The 22,127-nt window shown below is 42.2% G+C and overlaps 1 protein-coding gene across 2 annotated transcripts in view; it reads right to left on the reverse strand.

The window, feature by feature from the left end:
• Nucleotides 1–19,528, reverse strand: part of CCSAP (centriole, cilia and spindle associated protein) — a 98,547-nt gene extending 79,019 nt beyond the window's left edge. Inside the window, exons 1-2 of one of the 2 annotated variants that reach the window (XM_085611952.1) lie at nucleotides 19,312–19,528; nucleotides 17,955–18,275 (exon numbers count right to left, since the gene is read on the reverse strand). In XM_085611952.1, coding sequence (XP_085468078.1) covers nucleotides 17,955–18,258 — 304 coding nt within the window. In that variant the 5' untranslated portion in view covers nucleotides 18,259–18,275; nucleotides 19,312–19,528. Of the gene's footprint in view, nucleotides 1–17,954; nucleotides 18,449–19,311 lie in introns of those variants that run through there. The other variant, XM_085611951.1, reaches the window with a different exon arrangement.
• Nucleotides 19,529–22,127: the final 2,599 nt, after the last annotated feature.

Consider the following 22,127-nt stretch of genomic DNA (forward strand, 5'->3'; position numbering starts at 1 on the left):
AGCCAGCTGTGACAACTAAGATTATTACTCCTCTGGTTATAGCCAAATCCCCCTCTATGTATGCTTTGTAGAACTGTGAACAAAAAACATTATGGAGACAGCTGCACTGTCAAGCCACATTTAAAAAAGGGACTGAAGGAAGGGGATCAACTTAGTGAAACAACGAATAACTTGAACAATTAAAGAAGGGCCAGGACTAGATAAATGGGTGGGAAAAGTAAACAAAAGAAGAGATGCAGCGAATAGGAAAGACAAACAGTGTGTATATATATATATATATATATATATATATATATATATATATATATATATATTAAAGAAATTCAAAAATCCTGTATCACTTTGCAACGCTATACAAATTTCACAGGTACAGACCCCAAAGTGCGCCGTAGAGAATTTTCGTGCTTAATTTATTCTTCCATAGTCAGCATGACGCGTTTCGGCTGTGAACACACAGCCTTGATCACATGACCCCCCGGTGAAACACATGATTTATATAGGGTGACAGATTGGATGTTCAAAATTACGTTACGTGACGGTTGAGGCAAGGAGCTTAACAAAATACTTACATTTATACAAGTATATGTTAAATTCATAAATAACTTAATACATTATCACAGTTAAATATATAAGAAATGTAAAAATACGTAGTGTATAAAACAAATTTAGTATTTAAAAAAAATATATAAGCAGTTCTTAAAAAAGCCTAAATCCGGAGTCTATTTATAGCCAAGTGACTAAAATAATAGCTCCTTCTTATGAATTTGTCCAAGTGCACATTCCCATTCACGTTTGTAATTGAAACCTAATAAAGTGCTAGTGCTAAAATCCTATGGTGATGCAAAATTATTATAAATAATAAATTACGACTCAAAATGATATTAAATTCATATCACATCCAATATGCCAATTATCAAAAAAAGAGAAAAGAGAGATAATGGCAAGTAAAAACCTTACAGATTAAATAAATGTAAACAATATAATAATCGATGCTTCAGATTTTCAGTTCCTGGATTAAAATGTGTACTAACTATTAAGATCCAGATGTAAAACCATAATACTCTTGATACAAATAATCATCACATAATAATTGATCAAAAAAAAAATGTTTCCATCAAAAGATTGCAGAAACTAAGCCCCATAAATTCATAATACTCTGATGGATTAGAAATGCAGTGTAGAGATGCCTAAATGCATAATATGAATAACAATCATAACACATAATTAAAACAGCGAAGAATAATAACTTTATAGGAAGTTATGGAGGTCCTCTCCTGTATTGAGTCCCTTCGGAATTCTAGTATCTAATAAAAGAATGTATTTAGACTCCAATTGTCTTAACTGCTTTTCTCTGTTGTCGCCTCTTATGTTCTTTTTTACAGAGTCAATGACAAAGTAGCATAAGTCATTTAGGTTTTTGTTGTGAACCAATTTAAAATGCCGGGCTACTGGGTAGCTATCGTCTGCATTGACTATTGCTCTAAGGCAGGGGTACTCATAGTACGGCCCGCGGGCCGCCAGCGGCCCGGCAAGCCTTCCCTGGCGGCCCGCGGACCTTGCAGACCTGTACCTGCAGTGGCGTCACTAGGGGGGGTGCGGGGGAGCGGACCGCACCAGATGACACCATCACATGGGGTGACACCGCCACCGCGCCGGCAGAGGACGAGCTGCTCCGGACATCTGCGTTCATCACAAAGTCCTGCGCAAAGTGTCTGTAATCAATTGGAAAATTCCCTTGAGACAAAGTTAGTGAACTGTGAAAAGAGAAGAAAGGAGGGAAGCAAGGGGGGGGGGGGGGGGGGACTGTGGAGGCAGACAGAGACTGCAGCAAAACCACTCTACAGCAAAGAAGGCTGAGGCGCTGTTACATATATTAAGTGCTGGCGGAACACACGACACAATGTACAACAGGCCATGCACGCGATTATTACAACATTGTGCCTTACAAACATGGCAAAACAATAGACAACCTTGTTGAACACTTTCCTTATAGTGCTTAATAGAAATAAAATATGTTTCAGAGCGCTCCAATATATCATCAAAAAGGGCATGCAGACAATTAGGCAACCTCAGAATTCATTTGAGGGGGCAAAGCTACAATTCCAGATTTGCGATTTTACACAAAGCAATTTAGCCAGCAAAACACTTGTCACTCCTAATGGCCAAACCACTGTCCTAATATGTCCAAATTACGGAATATATCAGCAGTGCGGTGTTCGAAGGGAAGGGAGAAGCGCGGGGTCACAGAATGGGCAGGGGGTGGCAGGAAGTCTGACCTGGGCTTCTGTGGGTGAGCAGTGCAGGGTCTGGGACGGAGCAGCTCAAGAGAGATGCGCACAGGATTTAATGTAGGAATATTGCACCCTGTCCGGGGGTGACACCACGAGTTATGGCACTGGGTGACACCAACCCTAGTGACGCCGCTGTGTACCTGTGCAAGAGCTATGGGGGCCGGGCGATTCTTTTAAAAGCCAAGTCACTTGTTAATGAGGCTTTGTTGTATTTCACCTCTTCTTAGCGCCCCTGCATCTCCCCTCTGAATGAGTGGAGATGCAGGGGCGCTAAGAAGAGATGAAATACAACAAAGCCTCATTAACAAGTGACTTCGCCTTTAAAAGACCTGTGAAGTACTTGGTTTCGGCGGCTGTTTGTGTTCCAGGGAAGCGGACTCAGCGCCGGGTGAGGTGAAGGACAGGGAAGGGGGGGGGGGGGGGGGGGGCAGCCGCTAGTGAGAGCAGCCGGTGAGTTTAAAGCGGGAGGAAGACAGAGTGCGACAGAGAGAGGGAGAGAGGGAGAGGGGGAAGACAGAGCAGGAGACAGGGAGGGAGAGACAGCGAGAGAGAGACAGACAAGTTGGGAGAGGGAGGGAGACAGAGGGAGGGAGGGGGACAGAGGGAGAACAGATGGAGAGGGAGGGAGACAGAGAGGGACGGAGACAGAGAGAAAGGGAGACAAACTGATTGAGAGAGAGAAGGAGAGAGATAGAGAGAGGGAGGGAGACAGAGAGGGAGGGAGACAGAGGGAAGGAGGGAGACAGAGGGAGGGAGGGAGACAGGGAGGGAGACAGGGGGAGGGAGAGAGGGAGACACAGAGGGAGGGAGACAGAGGGAGGGATGGAGGGAGGGACTGAGACAGAGAGAGGGAGGGAGATAGAGTGAGTGAGACTGAGGGAGGGAGAGAGAGAGAAATAGATAGAGAGAGAGGGAGACAGAGACAGAAAGAGGGAGAGTGATAGAGGGAGGGAGGGAGACAGAGCTAGATAGATAGATAGATAGATAGATAGATGGCTCAGTGGACGAAGGCGTCTGCTGCAGGGGCCTGTGTTCAACCTCATGGTCACAGTTTTTTTTTTTTGGCTCTAGCCCCGCCCCCTCCCCCACTGCCCCCGCCCCCACCGGTGCGGCCCTCGGCCACAAACCACACTGTAAATTTGGCCCCTGAGAGAAAGTTTGTGAGTACCCCTGCTCTAAGGTGTTGAAGGATGCGATTGAAAACCTGTAATTTAGTACTTCCCACATACTTCAATTTACAGGTGCATTGCAATACGTATACTGCATAGTCTGTGCGGCACGTAAGAAGTTTTTGAGTTTTAATAGGGTTATTCTCAAATACACTGCAATATTCTGTAGTATTTATGCCAAATTTGCAGGCCCTGCATGAAATGCATTTACGGAAACCTGTTTTCGTGGATAGCCAGTTGCTAGAATTGATTACCTCAGGGTTAGATTTAACCAGAGCATCTCTCATTGAGGTAGCTCTTCTAAAAGTAAGGAGTGGTTTTTCAGGCAAAAGAGGGGCTAAAGTAATATTGGTCTTTAATAAAGGCCAATGTTTAGCTAGAATACCCCTTATTTTCTTTTCTTCTACATTAAACGTAGTTATAAGCCTGGTTCCACCTTGATTATCTTTAAGATCATTACCTGAGTTTTTACTTCTAGATGTGCAGTGGTATTTAAGCACTCCTCTCTAGTATGGCTATTAGCCTTAGTTGTGGCCTGTTCCAACACTTTCAAACAATATCCACGAGCAAGAAATGTTTTTAGGGACTCTTGACATTTTTCTAAATCAGAATTAGAACTACAGATTCTGCGCATACGTAAAAATTCTCCATATGGTATGCTTTTGAGGAGATGACCAGGGTGGGCACTACTCGCATGTAAGATTGCATAGAAAGAAAACAGCTGGTAATGCCATCTAGTTTGAATTACATTGTTGTCAATATAAATTTCAACGTCTAAAAATTGGACAGAAGATTTGCTGATGTCGGCAGTAAATAGTAAATTTAGACTGTTGATGTTAATAGTGTTGAGAAAAACCTTAGCAGATTCTGGGGTACCCTTCCAAATCAAACATATGTCATCTATGAACCTCCAAAATCTGACTATATTGGAGTCAAAGATCAGTTTGTGGGTGCCTCTGAGGACATGCTCCTCCCACCACCCAACATGCAAACAGGCATAGGTTGGGGAAAAGCATGCCCCCATCGCAACTCCTCTCTGCTGCTGATAAATATCTTGGTTGAAAAGAAAATAGTTATTCTCTAGGCAGATTTGTATCATTCGTAATATCATACCATTGTGTTGACTAAAATTAATATTACGTTTGTCTAAAAAATATTTTACAGCTGTTAATCCGTCAGCATGATGAATACTTGTATATAAGGTACATATATCCATAACCACCAGTACATAGTCCTCTTCCCACTGTACTTCTTTCAATTTGGATAGAAAGTGTCCTGTGTCCTTGATGAAGGAAGGAAGGTTTTCTACCGATTCATGCAGAAAATGGTCCACATATTTGGACATTGGTTCCAGGAGACTTTTTTGGGCCGAGATGATAGGCCGTCCTGGTACTGGTATAGTCTGTTTGTGTATTTTCGGAATGAAATATAGGGTGGGTGTAACCGGAAAGTCATTTTTAAGAAAGCTGAATTCTTACTTACTCAGTAAACCTTCCCTCTTCCATTGATTTAATTCTTTAAAAACAGTCTCTTTAAGGCATTTGATGTCATTGAATGATCCTTTTCTATAACACAAAGTGTCCTCCAAATGTCGATTCGCCTCTTCCATATATAGTGTACGAGGCCAAATAACTATGTTGCCTCCTTTGTCAGCTTTATTAATGATAAGGTTAGAATTACTCCTTAATTTTTTCATCAACTTAGCAAATTGATTTTCCATGTATTTGTATCTTTTTTGTTTTCGAGATGATACAGTCTGCAATGTTTTCAATTCTTCAATTACTATATCATTAAAGGCGTCGATAGCATCTTTTGGCATAAGAGGTATGAACGTGGAGGATGGTTTAAAGTGACTATAGCAAGGAAGGTTGTTGATTATACCCATTGACGCCAAATCATTCTGTGTTGATCCAGTAACACTTTCTTCATTTGTGGATAAGGCGTGTACAGTTTTGAGAATGCTGGTGTCTGCTACTTGAAATTTACTTGCGGGGCGTTCCATCATAGATATGGTTGATGCCTGATCTTGTACTTTATTTAATTTGAAATATTTTTTAAGTTTGAGTTTTCGTATAAATTGGAAAACGTCTATTCGGGTTTGAACATAGTTGAAACTGTTGCGTGGGCAGAACGACAAACCCAGAGATAAAAGTTGAGATTCTGCTTTGGTGAGCACAATATCAGATAGATTGACCACAGTGTTGTCAGGAGATGTAGTCATTGAATTTTTGATTACCATTTCTTTCCCCTGCCTCTCTTGGCGAAGCCTCGCCCTCTTGCATTTCCACCTCCGTTTGCGGCGTTCATTGTTCCTCCTGCGTCTTTTTTCTGTTGTTGTTGCTGCGTTCGTGGCCGCAGGGTTTGGCGCCTGTCCTCTATAAAAAAAAACAACTCTTCTGAAGGTGAATATTTTGTTAGTAGCTGGGTTTGTGCCGAGTTGATGGATTCCCCATCCTCCGAGTCAATAATACTGGTTGCTGGGCTAGAATCAACATCGGACACCTTATCATTAGCGGTATTCTGTACAGGCAGTGCAGGGGTTTTTGTAACAAGACCTTGTCTTTTCGCTGTGTCGTATTTGCGGGCAAACGTGAAGATTCTACCTGTTTCATAGTCACGCTTGTCGCACGCAAATTTTAATTGTTTGCGTGTTCTTATTGTTTCCTCACGTTTAGCCAATCGAACAGTAATTTCATCTCTGGTCTTCTTTATAAGCTCCTTGTTATCATGTTGGTCAAGTAACTGATTAAGTTGCTCAATTTCTTTTACTATTTCCTTACGGTCTATTTCTGCATATTTAATCAAAATGTATACAATATTCATAGATGCTTCTAAATTGTTTGTGGCCCATTCTTACAGCATTAGGGGGTTGGGATTCTAAAATGATGGTGCTAGGAGAACCCTTAACCCCCGTGGCACACGCCCCACTTCCTTATATTGTTCCAATCAGCGTTTTCCCCACCACTTGGTAATTTCGGTGCGCAGTAGTTTTTCCAATTTCTTAAACGATGATTTCAAATCATTATGGGAGCTAGTTTCTGCACTGGTGGCTTGAGTAATGTCAGTTATATTTGGTAAATCGAGGAACAAAGCATCTGCTATTTCCTCACGGCTCCGGAGCGTCTCCGCTGACGTTTACATATTGTATGGAGAATAAATCACTGAAGCACTCACGTATCCGCTAAATTGTTAAGCGTATAACGCGTAAATTAAGGCACAATCCTCACACCCGCCAATACAGAAAGTTCACCAAGCAATGTCCGCTTACCCCAGAGATGCAGCGAATAGGAAAGACAAACAGCATTATATATATATATATATATATATATACACACACATACACACATATACACACACACACACATATATACATACAATTATATACACACACACACACACACACACACACACACACACTATCTACTGGCAGTCGCCAGTAGATAGTTCTAGCTATAGTTACAACCTAGTTTCCATAAGAAATCTCAAAATTCTATTTTGAATAACTTTGGCGCCGGTTGACGAATCCTCGCGAAATTTTCAAAACTAATGGGGCGCTCCGTTCAGCTCCTACCCTGAAAGTCTCGGGGTGATTCGTCAAGCGGGCACCGAGAAAAGGGGGGGGGGTCCCAAAACGCGTTTTCCCCATGCATTTTTCCATAGGACCTTTAGACGCAGCTACAGCCCGAACGGCTGAACAGAATTACGTGGAATTTGGCAGAGGTAACCATAAGGTCAAGGAAGTGCCTTTTGCAGGTCTGGTGTAAATCTGTTCAGTATTTCCTGAGAAAATAGCATTTAAAAGCATATCAATATCTATACGCGCGCACCCTGCCGTGCGCGAGCGCAATTCTGATTGGTTGTTAGATGTCGGTAAACATTCGAATCGGTCTAAACCAGGAAGTGTCGGCCGCCATTTTGTCTCTCGCAGTCTGAGGGGGTGAAAAACAAAGGTGGAGAACGTGAAAAGGGGGCAGAGTGGACAGTTCCTGACCCCCTAGCCTTGGTCAGGGGGTCACAGAAGGACCCCCAAGGGAGAAAAAAAACAATTTTGTTTTTAAATCGCGAGGTGCGCGCACCCTGCGCGCACTGCGAACCGTGGGCGCTCGGTGCGCGAAGCGCACCGAGTGCCCACAGAGCGCGCATGGTGTAAAACCTGGAAAAAAAAAAAAAAACAAAAAAAAACAAAAAACATAACTTAGCATTTATAAAACCGTACAAATTCACTGAAAAAACCATAGGTTTCACACGTTATAGTTACGAATTAGCATTTAAAAAACCTTGCAAATTCACTTAAAAAACCATAGGTTTCACACATGTTATAGTTAGCTGGACATTTCACTCGTAAAAAACCAATTAAATTCCCCCGTTATAGTTACTGCAGGCAACTATAACTCACGCGACCGCAATCCTCTGCTGATGACGTCAGATATTACATCACTGATGACATACATGTCTTTCTGAAAAATAAATATTTGTAATATATGTATAGCTAAAGATTAATGGAAGAAGACATGGGTAAATAAGTGTCTAAATACAGTGATGTAATATCTGACGTCATCAGCAGAGGATTGCGGTCGCGTGAGTTATAGTTGCCTGCAGTAACTATAACGGGGGAATTTCATTGGTTTTTTACGAGTGAAATGTCCAGCTAACTATAACGTGTGTGAAACCTATGGTTTTTTCAGTGAATATATATATATATATATATATATATATATATATATATATATATATATATATATATATATATATATATATATATATATTACCTACTGGCGGTCGCCAGTAGGTAGTTATAGTTAGGACCGAGTTTCCATAGAAAATCTCAAAATTCTATTTTGAATAACTTTGGCGCCGGTTGACGATTCCTCGCGAAATTTTCAAAACAAATGGGGCGCTCCGTCCAACTCCTACCCTGAAAGTCTCGGGGTGATACGTCAAGCGGGGGCTGAGAAAAAGGGGGGGGTCCCAAAACGCGTTTTCCCCATGCATTTTTCCATAGGACCTTTAGTCCGAGCTACAGCCCGAACGGCTGAACAGAATTATATATATATATATATATATATATATATATATACACACACTTTTTTTTTTTTTAAAGGGCAAAGCCATAATGAAAGGGATATTTTTGTATCATCGCCCCCAATGTTTGGACTGATGCTGCTCATTTTGTGACTATGAAGTATAATGAGCCCTGCTGACCAGGCCCCAGTGCATGTGCTCTGAACCCTGAAAATGCATGCGCAATTGGCTAAAACTTGATTAGCATATGTAACTTGCTTACAAGTCCCTAGTATATGTTACAAGGTGCACTCAGGGCTTGTAAGTTACATGCACTAATGGACTAACACAGATTGTGCCACCAATGCTGTGATGAGTTGAAAACATGGTTTTAGGTCTGCCATTAAAGCTTAGTTCTGCAGCTTTTAAAATGCCAATGTGATAAGGCAAAATGAAACCTTTTGCCAAGCTCATCCATTCCATTTCAATATTTCTAAGTCACCCTTAGAGAAGACCTTAGTAGCCCATAAGGCAGGATGCCAAATATTAGAAAAGCCCAGTTTCTTTTAGGTTTTACATGTTTTGACATTGAAAAATTGCAAATGTAATTTTCACTGTAGGAAGCTTGGTAGTCTCATTAGCTGTCATGGGGTTACACTAGCCCAACAGCTAAGTGCTAACATCCATTTGGGATAGCAAAAATAGTACTTTGAGGTATCAAATTAATTGTTATATTAAAACCACACTCACTGCAGCAGTCGGAGTTTAAGTAGCTTTTAATGCAACGGTGACTTTAGACAAATCATCACTTTCTTCCCCCAGTGTTCTAGTAGCAGTTTCCGATTAACTACAGCAGTTGTCACCTGAGACATCCAGCCGCACTCCTGCAGGAGGTGTGAAGCGCTCCTAGGAACGGGGAACAAAAGGGCTACTGATGTGAGGAGTCTGACCAACTCAGACAAGATCACCAGAGGGCTGTGGCCACAGATAGCCAAGCGTCAAAAAGGCTACCACCTCTGTGAGTCACACGGCAGACTAGCCTTTTGTTTGTGCCAGCAGACAGGTTGGCATCTCTTTCTGACGAGCAGTGTGCGACCAACTTTTGCACAATTTATTACGGCTCCCTTGAGCCTACGGGCTGACGAGCCTTGGATCTGCACCTGCGCGCCATGAGAGGTACTTGACCTATTTATAATTATATTTTTGCAGTCCACACGGCACCCGCTTTACACTGACCTGCTCCCTGCGGACGAGAGGCAACTACCTAGAAACACGTGTCCAGGGATGGCTAACGCAACACATACTGTTCTTTTTACACATCGTGGCATAGGCGTACCCGCCGTCGCCACTACATTTACCACAGTCCTTTGGGGCAACTTGCTGGTGTGACGAGCAGTGTGCGACCAACTTTTGCACAATTTGGCATCTCTTTCAGAAGGGGAAAACCTGTTGCAGAACCTGCTTTCAGGAGGAGTGGCTCATTACATTGGACACACCTCAGGGGTGTGCCCAAAGTTCTGAACCAGGGAAAAATGGTCCCAACAGCTTGGTTTTGTTCAGAGAGAAGAACTGTGGGACTGTTTAATTTGGATCCCAAAGGAAATTATGTAAAAGTGGGTAGGGTTGCCCGGGGGGAATTGAAGCCCCATGGACTAAAAAAAATCATCCGTAAACTCAAAATTGGTATAAAAGTGGCACCCCTGGCTTCCAACCTCAGAACACTGCTGCTCAGAAAAGAACAAAAGAAATACTGCACCCGCCGAGTCTGAGTACCTCAGAAACAAAGGCTGCATCCAGAAAGACTGGACCTGCCGAGCCAAGCCAGGAATTCAGAAGGAGATAGGCTGCTCCTGCTGTTGAACCCGTGGAGAGAGACCCCAAGGGCTGGACCTGTACCCACTCATGCCCAGGACCAGTGAGGGGAGTCTAAGAGCTAGTTGGCTAGCCTCCTGTAAAGCTTCAGGGACACAAAGGCTAAAGAGGCACTGCACTTGCATAGTGTGCAGTTGACCCTGGACTCTGCTGGTGTAGCCCAAGAGATGAACACCCCAAGATGTGCCTTTCAGGTCCTGCACCCTTGGTTAGTGCTAGAGCAGGCCTCGAAAATCCACTCACTCACTTTCAATGGCGAATGAGATTTTATCAGGGCGAGCTATATTTAGCACTTACTTGTCCATGAACATAAGCTGGAATGAACAGGTGTTTCCAAAGAAAATGGCCTAGTTGAGCGCTTTAACAGAGTGCTCATGGGTTGTATACAATTGTCAAAGAACAGCAACGTGAACTGGGAACTAGAGACTCACAAATTGATTCGGGCGTACAAAATTACTCCCAGTTTAATCACTGGCAACAGTCTTTTTGTTAGGAGGGGTAGACAAGCTTTGAGCAAAGATCTTAGGGGCATATTATCAAGCACGGCGTTAAAATTATCGCCGCTTTAGCGGCAAAAAACTGCCGCTAAAGCGGCGATAATGGGCTTGATAATATGCCCTTGAGAATTCCCATAGAAGCCCATGTTCTGGTGTGAACATGGGCTTCTATGGGAATTCTCTACGACATTATCAAGCCCATTATCGCTGCTTTAGCTGCAGTTTTCTGCCGCCAAAGCGGCGATAATTTTAACGCGGTATCTTGATAATATGCCCCTTAGTGGGATGCCAGTTTGCAAACAAGTTGAATTGGTCCGGTATCTTGATAATATGCCCCTTAGTGGGATGCCAGTTTGCAAACAAGTTGAATTGGTCACTTGATTCTGTAAGAAGAATAATTGCCTTAACGCTAAAATGTTATTAAAAAAAAAAAAAAAAAAAATAGTGTGACAGAAAACATGGTGCTAAATTGCACTACAAATGTAGCGAGATGGTCAAAGTTGGCTTGGAGGGGAAATTTAAAAAAAATAAAATAAAATAAAAACACACACACACACAAGGGAGGGTGAAAGCAGAGTCACGTGTTCTTTACACGTTTGTGCAATTTATCGAAATTCAGTCAAACTCCGTGATGGAAAGGTCTGGCACATGAGTAGATTATCCAGATGTACATGCAAAGTTAAACCACCAGGCACTGAACTCTTGGATTTTTCTGATAGAAACAGGGAAGTGTGGTTAGACTTCGGTTTTGGTGAAAATGAATTGGACGCATCGTTATGCATGAAGATACAGTAAATGTAAAAGGGGAGAGTAATGTTGAGGTTGAAAAGACTACAGGGCATATTATCAAGAAACGGCGTTAAAATTATCGTCTGGTGTGAACATGGGCTTCTATGGGAAATTATCCAGCCCATTATCGCCGCTTTAGCGGCAGTGTTATGTTTGCATTTTACGTGTTGTCCTCGTGCTTGCATGCACGAGCTTTTATACTTGTTATTTTACAAGTCTTTATTCCTGGCACGATCAGTATGTTCCATAATAGAACATGTGATCAGTCCTGGAATCAAGACTGGCAGTTGTTTGGAGCCAGCCGGAGCCTGAAGTCCTGTAACCGGTGGTGCTTCCTTTTCTTTTGGATTAAAACTTATCTTGAAACATAATTCCAAGTTATGAATCCTTCACAACAATTTGGCGACGATCCAAGGAAGCATCTCGTTACCGAATCAGTCACTTTATTTCATTTATTCAATATTTATTTTTCCTGAAAAGCGATTTTCTTATTTTCTGCTAAACTTTTGGAAACTCATTCTTACCTGGTTGGATTTTCGTTAAGCCTTTTACAACCATAGTGATTTCATTGGAGCGTGGAATTTCCATTGGTTTATGGTTGCCTGTGAACTGCCTTGCTAAAGTGGAATTCGGAGTTTGGACGTGCCATAAGAGAGAGGTGCCGTTTTTACGGGAAGTGTTTGGTGTATATTTTGAAGGTGTGGAGCTTCTACCAGTGCGAGCATTCATCTTTTTAGGAAGTGCAGAGCAGTCGTCGTGGCAAGCATCCTTCAACTTGTTATGTTTCAAACATAACCAACGACCCTCTCACCGATTCTCCTCGGATTCTTCATCTTCGTTCCAACTTCTCCAGTAGAATTTCCGGCAAGTCTGTTCTTCCTGACTGCATTAATGACGTAGGTTTCTGGTCTTTATGTCCTACGTGTAGCAGCCATTTTTCTTCCGACACTTCATTCAGATGCAATTTCCTTTCAACGCAGAAAATGTTTTCATGCCGATTTAAGTGTGTACTTCTGAAGGAAATTTAAGGTAACTCTTTTTTATAATTAATTGTTCTTTTCATCTACTCCTGGCTCAAATAAGTCTAATTTTCGATGGAACTTGATGAAACATTCTGTCCTTTTGCCTCGCATAGAGCAGCATTAAGAATCAATAGACAAGTGGCATACAACGGCGCCATCTACTGGTTTACATGCATATTTTTTTTAAATGGATAATTTTAAAGCTAATGTACTGAATCTTCGTACTTCATCATTTTCTGACAATCACTTCTACTACAGCGTTTCTATTTGAATACCTCTTCACAGACAGCAGTGACTACTTGGTTTATTTTTATATAATCTGTGCAATACTATTGTTAAGAGGTTATTGTATTTATTTAAGTAGTTTATTCTTTTGAGCATGTGTGCACAAGGTTACACTCTTTCCACTCCACAACCTTATTGGTCTGCTGGTAGTTCACCTTGTATGCCTTGGGTGGAATGGAAAGCATATTTCTTGAATTATATTGAAACGTTAGATTCTAATGGAAAGATGAAACCACCTGAAAAAACAGGCATCGTTCTACATTCTTTAGGTCCGGAAGGTCTCAAGTAGTGGTGATGGTAATATTTTTGAGAAAGCCATCTCGGATTTTGATCATTACTGTTCACCTAAAGTGTGCATAGGTATTTCTAGGTACAATTATTTTCAAAGGAAACACCTTAGTAATGAATCTGTTGAAAATTATGTTTCGGCATTGAAAACTGTCTTTAGATTGTAAGTTTGGTATATTACTGGAAGATCTTATCAGAGATCAATTTGTAATGCATGCTAGCAATACTACAATCCAAGAGAGGTTGTGGGTTAATGGCGATTCTGACCTTGAAAGTATTTTAGCCATTGTGAGAAAATCTGAGATGTCATGTAGAAGTGCCAAACAAGTCAAAGGCGAAACTAACAGCAGTAACAATGACATTGTTGCAAAAGTTAACTCAAAAAATTATTCAAAAGAGGAGGATAAAAAAAATAAAAAATAAAAACTTACCACTTCTTACAAGAGTAAAAAGGAAGACCACAAGGAAAATTTGAGGTGTTATAGGTGCAACAGTAAGTCTCAGTAAGTCTCACCTTGCCAATTATAAATTATGTCCAGCTATTAAGCAAAAGTGTTCTAATTGTGGGGTGGTTGGCCATTTTTCTAAAGCTTGCAACAAAAAGAGCAAATATAACATAAAATGTATTGATCAAAGCGAAGATAGTGGTGGTGAGGAATTTAACAGATTGTGGTGATGGTAGTTCTTTTGTTCTTAACATCAAGGATTCTAAGCTTCCTATTCTAAACATCGACAACTCTGTTGTTAAAAAGAAACCTGTATGTGATACGGTTATTGGTGGTGTAAGCACCAAAATGTATGCAGATTCAGGATCACCTTACTCCATAGTGCATGATATGGTGTGGAATTCTCAGTTTGTACAAACACTAGGAAGTGAATTGGAACTGCCTGACATCAGTCCAGAGGGTTATTCTGGAGAACGTATTGACATTATTGGGTTTAGAACTCTCATCTTTAGGTTCAAGAATCGAGAGTGTACTGCAAAACTTTATGTCTCAAAAAAAGGGCCTTCTGTTTTAAGCTGGTTTGAACAAGGTAAATTAGACATCATTCTTAATCCAAACAGCCCAGACCCAGTTATGGTCATTGATGAGTCTAATGGCCTTGGTAATCTTTTTTTACAGAAATTTCCTACTGTTTTCAGAACTGAAATTGGTAAATTAATTGGCTTCAAGCAAGAAATAAGTTTAAAAAAAAAAAAAAGACTCCTGCTCTAAGATTTACAAAGCTCGTAATATCCCTTTGGCTGTACGTGATGAGGTATAAAAAAAAAAAACAAAAAAAAAACAAACCTTGATTCTTTAGTTAAAGAAGGCATCATTGAGAGGATTTAATCCTCGGAATGTGTTTCACCCATTGTAGTAGCCAAACGTGCCAATGGCAAAATTAGGTTATGCATCGATTTACGCCATTTGAATAATAATATCATCATTGATCAATTTCCGTTACCACACATTCCTGAAATGTTAACTAGTGTTGGTGGAGCCAAATTTTTCTCAACTATTAATTTATCTGCAGCTTATCACCAGATTGAGCTACATGAAAACAGCAAAGACTACACTGCATTTATCATTTTGGGTGTTTCAGGTATAATAGAATGCCTTTCGGATTAGCCTCCGCTGCAGCTATTTTTCAACGTGTGATGCAAGACATTTTAAAAAAAAGCAATAATGCAATTTGTTTTCAGGATGATATCCTTGTTTTTGGAGGCGATGCACAAGAACATTTGACAGCTTTAGAGAATGTTCTTATGGTACTGTCGGATCACGGTTTGACAATAAAACACTCCAAATGCAAATTTGGAGTGAAATCAGTAACCTATCTTGGACATGAATTGCGTGAAGAAGGAATTAAACCTAAATATGATTTGGTTGAGGCTATACAATCTGCTCCCCATCCTAAATCTAAAGATGATGTAAGGTCCTTTTTAGGTCTTACGGAGTTTTATTCAAGGTATGTACCAAACTTCTCTTGTCGTGTTTTCAATATTAGACAATTAATGAAGAACAAAAACAAATTCTGTTGGTCTAAAGATTGTGAAACAGAATTTGTGGATGTTAAGAAAGCAATATATGTGCAGCTACTGCTCTTTCAGGCTTTGACCCATCACCTTCATGCATTGTAACCACCGATGCCAGTTCAAAAGGTTTAGGGGCAGTTCTGGCACAAAAGTCCAGTTCTGGCAAGGAATGCATCATTGCTCATGCGTCAAGAGCACTCACTCCTGCAGAAGAAACATATTCTACAATAGAAAGAGAAACATTGGCATGCGTGTGGGCTCTTGAGCACTTTAGAGTGTTTGTATGAGGCAAAGAATGTTTGATTAGAAGTGACCATAAACCTTTAGTGCGGTTAACCACAGAGGGCATGTTGAAAGCTTCAGCTCGTATTGCACGCATGTGTATGCGTCTTCAAGATTTTATTTACACTGTGGTTTATGTTCCTGGCAAGGAGAATGTAACTGCTGATTTCCTGTCCAGAATGCCTTTACCGCGGAAAGAAAATATTCATAACGAGTGGGATGATTTCCAGATTGCCTTGGTACATGATGAGGATTCTTTACCCATTGACCAAATGGTATGGCGTGAAGAATTCAAAAAAGATCCCTTATTGAAAGAAGTAGAAAAGTACATTTCTGAGGGATGGCCACATAAAAAGTACATCAAGTCTGATCTTAAATGTTTTTGGGAAATAAGAAATGAGCTTTCGTGTGCAGATAGTTTGATTAAGAGAGGTGACCGAGCTGTTCCCCCATGTAAGCTCAGACTCAGTATTGTTTCGCATGGTCATGAAGGTCATTGTGGCATTGTTGGTACGAAGCAAAAAGTAAAGAATAATTTCTGGTGGCCAGGTATGGACATTCTTATTGAACGCATGGTTAGGAATTGTATCACATGTGCTAATGCGGACAAGACTTTGGTCACTCTTAAACCTAATTTAGGAGATCATATGATTCCAGACGATCCGTGGCATACCATTGCAATGGATATCACTGGACCCGGTGGTCCAGATTCAAAGTATATCCTTGCAGCTATTGATGTATTCTCTAAATGGCCTGTCATCAAAATTGTAGAAAAAGTAGATACCGATGCCGTTTTATCCTTTTTGGATGAAACTTTCACTGAGGAGGGCTTACCTGTTCGCCTTATATCTGATAATGGTGTACAATTTCTATCTAACAAAGCTAAAGCGTACTTCAAAAGAGGTGGTATAATTCATTATTCTACATCTCTATACAATCCAAGCGGCAATGGTGTTATTGAGAGATTTAATAGGGTTCTCAAGAGTGCAGTTCAAATTGTCGGAATTGACAATGATAAATGGGAATTACAGATTCTCAAAACCGTTTGGATGTACAGGACCTCAACTAATGTCATGACTGGTTATTCTCCTTTTGAAATTATGAGAGGTTGAATTCCCAGAACGAAATGTAACCCTGTATGGTTAGCTCCATCTACGGCGTCCAATATTGATCTTACGGTTGTTAAAGAAAGACTTGTTCAAAATCATGCTATCAATAAAGAACGATTTAATAAGAAAAAAGGTTCAAAACATTATCCCATTGTCAAAATTGGCATGCTTGTTAAAGTTAAGAAACCTTGGAAAGTCAAAAAATGTGAGAGTCAAATCATGGGTCCTTTTGAAGTTAAAGAAGTTCTTAAGAACTCAGTCAGACTTAATGATAACAAAGTTTGGAATTTGAGCAGAATTGCTGTTCAAGGGTGATAAAAATGTTTATTGTAATTCTGAGAATGAACAAAAAATTGTTGACAGTTTTGATGATGAAGACTCAAGTGAATGCCCTGTTCTTGGTTCTGGTTTTACCAATGATTCTGACAATATTATTAATACTGAAGAACTTGAAAAACGTCAGCGTAAGAAACAAGGTTGGATGGCTGATTTTGTCTCATTTATCAGAAACAAATATATATATATATATATATATATTGGATTGTTTATTAAAGGAGGAAGATGTGTTATGTTTGCATTTTACGTGTTGTCCTCGTGCTTGCATGCACGAGCTTGTATACTTGTTATTTTACAAGTCTTGATTCCTGGCACGATCAGCATGTTCCATAATAGAATATGTGATCGGTCCTGGAATCAAGACTGGCAGTTGTTTGGAGCCAGCCGGAGCCTGAAGTCCTGTAACCGGCGGTGCTTCCTTTTCTTTTGGATTAAAACTTCTCTTGAAATATAATTCCGAGTTATGAATCTTTCACAACAGGCAGTTTTCTGCCACTAAAGCGGCGATAATTTTAATGCAGTGCTTGATAATATGCCCCTTGATCTTTCACTGGCTTGTTCTCTAATCATGTGTCTGTTCACAGAAGTAATCCCATGCCAACCACGTTGTCAGAAAACTCTGTGGACAATCAAGGCATCACTGGCAGGTTTGGTAGACCCATTAGCAAATAAAAAAAAAAAATCATGACTTTATAACAGTTGTATAGCAAAACATATTTCTTCTCTGTTCAGGTTATCCCCTTTTCCTCCACCAAATGAAGGAGGAAGATGTGTTGTCACAGCTTTATGATGTAATTCGTTCCATTCAACCCCTCCCTATTGGCACCCCTTGTCACCCCATACATATTGTTTTGTATGACAGTTGCCCGTTAGCCAGCAACTCACTATGACGGGACTGGTGCTTTATGGCAATAAACTTACCTTTACTTACTCTTGCCTAAGCGTCATCTCTACAGAGAAGCCGCACGTCATATCATGGATTCGCTTGCTTACCTGAGCCGTGTGGCTCTACGCTGCTACGGTTGGGTACTGCGACCTCGGCGGAGGGTTGGTTTTGGACGTCCACCTCGTTGTTCTGCGGTGGGAGCGGGTGATCTTCTTGTTGAGGGCTGCGGCGATCGCTGCTACAGTCGGAAGATGCTTCCTCGCTCGGCCAAAGCCAGGGATTGTGAGATTGTTCCAATAGACGACGGTTTAGGCGGTATCGCAGTAGCTCCTGGTAACACTGCCCGAACTGCGACCACTGAGGTTCTCGGAAACGTTTCATGTACTCCGTGCGGATCTTCTTGCAGTGCATGGCGGTGCTGGGTCAACCTGAACAGAGGGTAACAGAAGCGAGTTACCTGCCGCGTCTGTGGCACGCTAGGCAACCTGCCGCAAAAAACACAATACCCAAAACAGAAGCAACTCCCGCTGGGTAACCCGCCATGACATTCAAACCTAAATATAGTAGCGCTGAGAAAACCCCCATCCACCACAGAAAATACCAATCAAAAAGCACCGTAGAATGACAGACCAATCATTCCTCATCGTCTGGAGCCCAATCACTGCTCTCCGTACAAGAACGAATCAGTGACTATCCACAGCCAGATTATACAACTGGTGAGTTTTCATAGCAACCTTGCTCTGGGGTTTTTCATAGTCACAATTTCATAGATACAGGAATTAAGTCATAGTCCTGAGAAAGGTGAGAAATTAAATTGGATGCAGAGCTGCTGCATTTGAATTAGGGGCAGCACATACAATACTACTATAGGGATGATTGTTTTTATGGCAATACTGATAAATGCAAATGGCAAAATGCCGCTCCACTTTTTTTTCTTATTTAAGAAGTAATCCCAATATTTCTCAATCCAAATCCTTGGTGCAATCGCCACTTGAACATGGCCTCCCGGTTTGCCTTTCTCTGCGTCCTTCAGTGTTCATGTTCGGAGCAGTCCGTGTTCCGGCGACGTACGCACCTTCTTTTAGAATGGCGCTTGCTGGGCGTGGCTTGTGGCCAGATGCAAAAACACAGGGTTGACCTGACCTCAACTGCTCACCGCGGCGCCTCAAGGTTGGTTAGTGCATTTATGTCTCGAGTATGCATATTACTCCCCAAACATCAATTTACGCAACTGATCCAAAGGCGGAAATTCCGCGCAACGGTGAGCGCGCACCTGCCCAATCCAGATGGTAGTTGTTTACACGCAGAAATCCCACGAAATAACTGCTCTTAATTTCTCTCCATACAATAACACGTAGTTACCGTTTTAATGGTGATGGTAATGAATAGGCATAGGTATATCGAAACAACATTTTCTATTCGGGTCTCTTCGCGCTGGCAAATTCAAGAACCTCATTCTCTTACCCTTGGTTTTAATCCGCCCGTGCCGTCCTTTGCCTTCCCGGCTGAGCTCGTTTTCAGTGCTTCAAAAGCACTAGCTCCTCGGCTTTCTTGTCTACGTGATACAACAACCTACATAAATTCTCCGCGTGTAAAGAAGAAAGTAATCCCACCGACCCCGAGAGGCAGTTTTGAGAGATTCACATTGAAAGCAAATCCTATAGAGCTCCGCCTCACTCTCCACCTCCTGGATAAACCATTGGGCCCCATACTTAATCAGAAAATGTGATAGGGGTATAAACACAAACGCTATCCTTTGTTTTCTAATGCCTGCAACGCCTGTTGAGCATTGATACCTTTGCTTTATTAACTTAAAAAGATAAAGCCCATAGTTTTCTTTTTTTTTTTTAATCGCTGCTTTTTTGAAAATGATTGCTGCCTAAATTAACATACAAAGCCTTATCTGCTGATTTAGTTAATTTTTTTAAATCCACTGTTGTGGTGAAGAGTTAACACATATGCATGATAACATTTACACGATAAATGAAAGTTAATTTGTATTTGAAATTAGGACATATTGAAGGAACTATGCATATGCTAATGATGGAGCAGGTATGTTGCATGAAAGTTCTAATTATATAACCTACTGATTATAAATTTACTAACTGTTTGCAGTGTTGAACTAAACCAATCATTTGCATACACCAATTACACGTGGGCTATTGCTATTAGCATGGCAAAATAATTCTAATAACTAAAATATGTACGCATATTAATAGTAGTATATGTGGTAATAGGATATCGCATGACTTGTGTTGCTTTTGTGATGTTTGCGTTCCCATTTTGGACCGAAAAGGTGAATATTATTGCTTTAAATGTCGCTATGTGCTAGGAAAATACTAATATACAAAAAGGGATTAGTGAGGGTTTAACATTAGAATCTTAATTTCTTTGTATTAATTATTCTTTTGTGTTTGTTTCGCTTAAGTTGACATTTGGGCCTACCTAAAAATGGCGTCTGAAATGGAGTTCAGAAGTGGCCACCGTCTCGTGAGCGCGATGTCTACTGCGCAGAGTCGGATGGCTCCGTGAACTTCCCGATGACCTCAGTTTGCAATGATCCTGGTCAAGGATAGGAACTTGGTGGACGGCCTAACTTCAGTCAGTAAAAACTGGTCTAAATGAACAATTGGGACATACAAGCTGTAAGACCTGGGGTCACCAAGCCCTAAGGGGGTAACGTGACTCGAGCGGCTGGGCACCCAAAGGCTTATGTGTAAAGCGACCATACAACACACACATCCTCTGAAGCAGGAGATGCACACAATAAGGGACGCCACACAGTAGGATTTATGCAAAAGACTCAAGTTTATATAAGCAGTCAGATGTAAAAGCAGTTCATTAGAGGCAAATGCAGTTCATTAGATGTCAATGGCATTATTTACATCGTATAGCATTTGATTCACCAGCATTTCATAATGGTGCCCTAGGCAGTACCTGATTACATCAGCGTTATAATCACCAGCGATTCACTATGGGGCAATCGGTCACACTTGTATACCTTAGCACCAGTGGCAGGAGCCCTCCTTCATAGGTTCCGTGGTAATATCTGGCGAACCTGGGGGAGCGGTAAACACAGCGGTTAATCCTAGCGCTGCGCTCCTCCTCCCTCTAGTAGTGCTTTCCGCCGTGGGCATCCCGCGTAGCGGCTAATGATCAGCGCGGGAAAAGATAAGACTGGGAATCGTAGCGCCACACCTGGGAACTAGTAGTGACTCAGGGCAGACTTCGCGGGCCTACCGCGACTCATGGCACCACTAGCGCTTCTGTGCGAAATCACAGCGCTACTTGTAATACTCAGGCATGGGCACTTTCGAGCAGAGCCTACAAACACAGCGCTACTCGTAACAAGCGAGCCTTGAACCCTTTTGAGCAGAGCCTATGAACACAGCGTTACTCGTAATAATCAGGCATAGGACACTTCCGAGCAGAGCCTACAAACACAGCGCTACTCGTAATAAGCGAGCCTTGAACCCTTTTGAGCAGAGCCTATGAACACAGCGTTACTCGTAATAATCAGGCATAGGACACTTCCGAGCAGAGCCTACAAACACAGCGCTACTCGTAATAAGCGAGCCTTGAACCCTTTTGAGCAGAGCCTACGAGCACAGCGTTACTCGTAATAATCAGGCATAGGACACTTCCGAGCAGAGCCTACAAACACAGCGCTACTCGTACTTGACAAGCCTCAAGTAGGCGGTCCACTGATACGCAGCAGTCTCCAAGGAAGGGGTACTCCCTCGGAGGGGTGTCAGAGTCTCCGGCGAACGGGGGGTACTCCCACGGAGGGGAACCAGTGTCGTCGGGTGTGGTGCCGCTCCCGATCTGTAGGGGGCGCACCGGGTCCGTCCCAAGCCTCCCGGGAGCAGGGGGGTGAGTCCCCGGCCTCCACTCGGCCACGCTACCTCCCAGCCCCCGGGGGGTTACCTTGATCTCGGCGTCCTGGGGCCTCCGACACCGCTCCAGACTCCGCAGTCGATACCTCAGCGACGGGGGCCGGTCATGGCCTCTCACACCTCCGCCAGCAGCTGCGACGGCAGCGATGGGGGCCCGGGCTTCTCCGCGGGCCTCGACGTGATGATGGTGCAAGCTTCCGGCCTCCGGGCCGCGGCGGTGAGCGCGCTCTGGTCCCCGCGCCAGGGGGGTGGGTCAAATTAAGCGGGAGCGCTCAACGTGTATTGATGCAGGGGATCTCAGGCCGGGTCAGGGAGCGCAGGGGTCACAGCGCTAGGGCCTGGTTGATCCCCAGCCGTCCCGCACTCCGCTTTGGCAGGAAGTTT

This window comes from Triturus cristatus, chromosome 6 (assembly GCF_964204655.1).
Source record: "Triturus cristatus chromosome 6, aTriCri1.1, whole genome shotgun sequence".
NCBI lineage: Eukaryota > Metazoa > Chordata > Amphibia > Caudata > Salamandridae > Triturus > Triturus cristatus.